The following is a 5,897-nucleotide window of genomic DNA, read 5'->3' on the forward strand; positions in this document are numbered from 1 at the left end:
TATAGTTTAGATTTTTCCCTCCTCAATATTTGTCACAATGATCCATATATGGACAATATATTTTAAATAGGATATAATAGGGTGGTTTAATTTTGCGGCTTTGAGAGTAGCCCATTTTTGTGGTGAACTAGAATTTAATAGGGTGATCCTGGAAGACGATGCTCTCCAAGTGGTGGAGGCACTCAAGAAGGATCGGAGGAGCTGGTATCACTATGAACATCTTATTGAAAAAGCTAGAGGGTTGTTAAATTATCTCCATTGTTGGAAAGTTAATCATGTTAAACGAAACTTAAATGAGGCAGCTCATCGCCTTGCGAAAGAAGCGCTATCTCTCACAGTGGGAAAAGGGCTCATTGAGGAAATTACATTCTGTATTTCGGATATTATTTCTGCAGAGCGTTGTGCTTAATACTTTTTTGCTATCTATTATAATCGCTCTATTCTTCCAAAAAAAAAAAAAAACAATATATTATAAATTATGTGTCAAATGAATAGTAATAATATTCTATAAAATTATATATTAAATCAATTGTGGGAAAGTTCTAGAGCATGCAGAAGTTTTGAAAATTGCACTCTTGGGATATTTTTGAAAATTTTTAACTGTTAGGAAATTGACAAAAGGGTTTTTCAAATGGTGAAAATTTGATTCTTTATATATATGAGCACCTTTTTAGTTTTCCGTTTATATTTTTATTTTTTATTTTATTTATTTAAGCGCAAGAGATAATATATTCAATCTTTTTACGAGCAAACAAAAGAGTAGTCATGAGATGAAAAGATTTTTTGTTTTGACCTGGGAATTGCATTGTCAATATGAGGAAAACATTGCACGAAAACGTATTTAATTAGGAATTATTTATAAGGAAATTAATATAGAGTACTTGCAGTTACATAATACACAAAGAAAAAAACTTAAAAAATAAAAAACTGAAAGAAAAATTAATCAATCAATGAAATGATGATCATACAAAAATACTTTATATTATGACAATAAAACTCTAAAGAATATGATAAGCAAATCTGCCTTTCGATGTACGTACGTAGCAAATAATATAACATTCTATATTATGCACGTTTGGTCGAAATTATACTAAATTTACGTCTTAGGGTGTCTCGAATCCACATCTTTGTTTTTCTTATATATTAATCAAAAGGGTATTTTTTTTTTTTTGGTCGATGAATTTATATTAATCAAAGGTTAATTATATAAACAATTACGAGACAAAGAGGATTATTATTCCGCAGCTTATATTGAAATTTAAAGCGCAGACCTCATCAGCCATACAAATATACTAACCTCTCTGCCTATAAAATAGTATTCTATGGAATTTGAGCTGCTTTAATTCAGACTTTTTATGTCTATGTCCATGATTCATTTTGGTTCCATTCAATATTATTTTCTTTTCGTTTTAGGTATTGACCAAATGACTTCCTTTTTGCTTTCACTATTTAGAGCTAGACATCTACTCAATGTCAATATATTACGAGAAATATGTGCATTAGGGTCAAATTCCACAATCTTACTCAAGAAAAAAAAAATTACATCATATTTTAAATTTATATAGGAATGTAAGAAATAGAATTACTATATTATAAATACAGTAGTAAAGACTATTCTAGGATTCTCTTCATTAGAGACTCTCATTTCTGCATGTCATTTTCTTCAACCCCACCATTATTCTCTTACTCTCTTTCTTTCCCCAACAAACAAAGGCCAAAGGTAGAAAAGAAAGAAAGAAAGGGGAGGAGTAAAAAGCTCCAAAAAGACAAACCAAACCACCTTTCATAACCATATAAGTGCTATCTTTCCCACATAAAGTCTGGATATAACCATCTGCGGAGAGACTTCAAGGGAGCTCTCTGAAGATGAGTTTAATGGACCGCCATGTAAATGAAAACATGTTCTTCTTCCAAGCTCCAACTTTCATTGAGTGGCTCAAGCCACCACCCTCTACTTCTTCTTCTTCATCTTCATCTTCATCTTCTTCTTCATCTTCTGTGACTCCAGAAGAGTTTGTGCAGGAAACTATACAATGTTTGCCGCTTCTAAGCAGGTTTACTGAGAAGAAGCAGATGAAAGAAGAAGATATGGGATCCCAAAAGGAGGGCTTTGCAATTAAAGAAGAGAAGGTTGCCTTGGGCATTGGTTTGCCTAACATGGGGGATTCTGATGCTGATGAGAAGAAACAAATTCAGCTTAAGATAGAAGAACCCATGAAGATCCATGGTTGTTCTTTTAACACACAAAGTAGGTTTTGGATACCAACTCCTGCTCAGATTCTTGTCGGGCCGATGCAGTTTGCTTGCTCCATATGCAGCAAGACCTTCAATAGGTACAATAACATGCAGGTCAGTTGCTTCTCATCAATCTCTTCACCTCTTTAATTCTCCAATACTTTCATTTTTTTTTTTCCTAACTTTCTTTTTGGACTTGAGGATATAATTATAATTAGGGACTATAACCTAAAAGGAAAAATTTCTAAATGATCAGAACATATATAGGTATTGGTATATATTTAGTTTATTGCTCGATCAATAATATCTTCTGTTTTTTGTTTTTTTGTTTTTTTTTTCTTTTTGATGTGCATGTTTCATGTACACCTCTTTACTACTGTATAATTAACCTATTTGGTTTTTGCAAGGGTAGAAATAGGCTGTAGAATGGCAAGGGAAATTCCTTTTACTGTTTTCTTGTTTTATGATCCGTGTTTCAACTTTTGCTAAAAAGGGAGAAAATCATGGGAAACTTCCTCTAAAGAAAGTTCAAAACTTAATTTCTCTTTTAGGGATACATGTATAGTGAACTGACACAATGTATCCTTCAACAAAAGAACCAAAGAACTCCAAGATTAAGTAGGGGAAGGAGACATGAGAGACTTCTCTTTTAGAGCAATATGCATTCCTTAGAGTAAATAAGCAACTTCCAATAGAAAAGGGATTTTATATATATAATGCTCTTTGTCGTTTGAATTCCAGTTTCTAGCCAACAACAATCCCCAGTTGAATGCAGGTTATATGCATGTGAATGAATCATTTGCTGTAATTCGTGGTAAAGAAGTTAAAAAGAAAAAAAGAGAGAAAAAAAAGACATATTAGAATTATCCAAATCACTTAATTCTTGTTTCATTTTGATTTTGGTTGATATCACAATAAGCATTCTGTTAGACGTCATTGTTGGTGTGCTTCAAGTTCTTACTCCAATCTCTCTCTCTCTCTCTCTCTCTCTCTCTCTCTCTATATATATATATATATATATATATATATATCCCTCAATTTGATTTATATCAACAAAAGGTTTGTATCTTGAGCGGATTCTTTGTTCAAAAACAAGTCTTCGATTCCCATCTTTTAATTTCTATATCATGAGGTAGAATCTAAATGAAACAATTGTTATTGATGAATTTAGAAGGCAAAATTATGAACCTTCAGCTACCCCATTAATCTTAGGAACCATTTTATTCATATATCGTATATATATATATATATATACAATTCCCTATTGTTAAGTAATTAGCATTCATGCATGTTCAATTTTCAAAAAGAAAACTTCGTGAAAAGCCACTTTTTTCGCCTCCTGTCCTTCAATTAATCCTGCCTTTCGGTTATTGAATAAAAGCTGGGTATATATGGGTATCATTAAGCTTTACAAGTTCAAATAATAACTCATTCTTTAAATAATAATTCTCAACCTTTTATTAAAAAAGAACCAAAAAAAAAGTGCAGAGAAATAGTCTTCTCGATCGTCAAGTCACCAAACCAGACAAAATAATCAATTACCTTTTTGCAACATCCACTTTCCTGATCAAAGCTTTCCCATCTTGTAATCCTCAACAGTTTCATCAATAATGGCTTTCCCAAATCCCATTTTAAAGTTGAAATTTATTTCTTATTCTCTCATATAGATAAATTCTAATTATTAACAAGACATGAATCAATTGTTTTTTTTTTGTCGGTATAATTTGTTGTCTATAGATGCACATGTGGGGGCACGGATCCGAATACAGAAAAGGACCAGATTCTCTCAAAGGAACACAACCAGCCGCCATGCTGCGGCTGCCATGCTATTGTTGCGCACAAGGCTGCAAGAACAACATAAATCACCCGCGAGCAAAGCCGCTGAAAGACTTCAGAACCCTCCAAACTCACTACAAGAGGAAGCATGGGGCAAAGCCATTTATGTGCAGAAAATGTGGGAAAACATTTGCAGTCAAAGGGGATTGGAGGACACATGAAAAGAACTGCGGAAAGTTGTGGTATTGCACGTGTGGATCAGATTTCAAACACAAGAGATCTCTTAAAGATCACATCAGATCGTTTGGAAAAGGCCATTATCCACACCCTTCTCTTGATGGTTTTGAGGATGAAAAGGAATGCATCACAGGTTCTGAGGATGATGAATTCGCTCGCTGAAGTTTTCTTCTCTTTCAGCTATATAGTATAAGATTATATATATGCTTATCTAAGCTTGTGCTCAGTAACAAAAAATTCTCAAGAAATTGCTGGAGGCAAATAGGGGGGCGGTTTGTTACGGAGCACTTGCTGGGCGATGAGCAGATATATATATATTAATATGATGATGATCTTTAAATATTAGACAAGTTTGCATAGTGGTGTTATGTTAATTAATAAGCTGATTACCCTTTAAGTGATGAAGTTGATGAATTTTCTTCTCTTACCAATTAACACAAAAGTAGGCATTAGTGTTCAAGAAGCTTAATTGGGTTTCCTTTTCTATGGAGAAAATTTGTCCGCTTCATCGCCACCTTGTAATCTTTATGAAAAAGGATTGTGTTGTTGTTATCATTTTATCTCTCTCTCTCTCTCTCTCTCTCTCTCTCTTGTTTTGTTTATTAAGAATATTGAATATGATAGTTTAGCTTGCATGATAACTTGTAAATTATTTACTAATTATGTTTGATTAGGAAGCAGACAACCGAAAAGCGACCAAGCTTTTAAATCTTACTTTTCTTGCTTGTCTTATGCATGGTTACTATATATATATAACAATAGGCTAAAAATTTCATGTTAATACATGCAGATTATATTTTTTACTGCTAATTGCTGGAACCGGAGAATTAGAATTAGAAACCATTAACTTGTCTAATTAGTCTCTATCAAAAATAGGTTTGATCCCTTATTCATGCTTAAGAAATCTTGATTTGGTCCAATGTAAACAGAATGGCTTTAATTTCTTTTAGTATATAGTTTTGGTATTTTGTTGAATGAAAGTTTGGGAAAATGTATCTTAATATTACTTGATTAGGACAGTACTAGCTTTACCAATTAACTATAGCAAAACCCTGAGAAAAGAAAGTTGATCGTGTGAATCCTAGCCTTTTTTTTTCTTTCTTTCTTTCTATCTAATGAATCAACTACAGATTTGCTAATTTCCCAGTACCAAGTCAAACGAATACGTGTGAAATTAATTACACTATTTTATATGTCCTTAGTTTCAAAAGCATTTGTAGTGGGGAAGTTGGTGAGAGTCCAATTTGGACGCCTAATTACCAAATCACATATATATCCATCAACTGAGATTATATATATAATGACAACTAGCTGGAGAATGATTGCATACTAATTAGATTCGATCCATGGATGATTCCTCTAGTCTCACCTTGAGGACTTCTTATCCTACAGTACCCAAAAGATCAACCAAATAAACCACAGAAAAAAAACATGTAAAAAAAAAAAAAGGTTGAAATTGTATGCATGAAATACATACAAGGGTATATATCTTGATCCCTTGATAAACAAAAAGAGAGAGAGAGAGAGAGAGAGAGAGGGAGATAGATGGAAATTTGGGTTCTTTTGAGGTGGGCTTGACCAACTAAAAGGTGTAGGAAAATTAGTGAAATGGCGTTTGATTTTTGACGATAAGGGACCTCCACTATGCT

General features: G+C 32.9%; 1 protein-coding gene across 1 annotated transcript; it reads left to right on the forward strand.

The window, feature by feature from the left end:
- The first annotated feature begins 1,767 nt into the window (after positions 1–1,767).
- On the forward strand, positions 1,768–4,803 carry WIP3 (WIP domain protein 3). Its single transcript, XM_059574551.2, has 2 exons — positions 1,768–2,349; positions 3,973–4,803. The coding sequence occupies exons 1-2, from the start codon at positions 1,867–1,869 to the stop codon at positions 4,408–4,410; spliced, it is 921 nt and encodes a 306-aa protein (XP_059430534.1). The 5' UTR covers positions 1,768–1,866; the 3' UTR covers positions 4,411–4,803.
- The last annotated feature ends 1,094 nt before the right edge of the window (positions 4,804–5,897 follow it).

Source organism: Corylus avellana, chromosome 8, assembly GCF_965113065.1.
Source record: "Corylus avellana chromosome 8, dhCorAvel1.hap1.2, whole genome shotgun sequence".
Classification (NCBI taxonomy): Eukaryota; Viridiplantae; Streptophyta; class Magnoliopsida; order Fagales; family Betulaceae; genus Corylus; species Corylus avellana.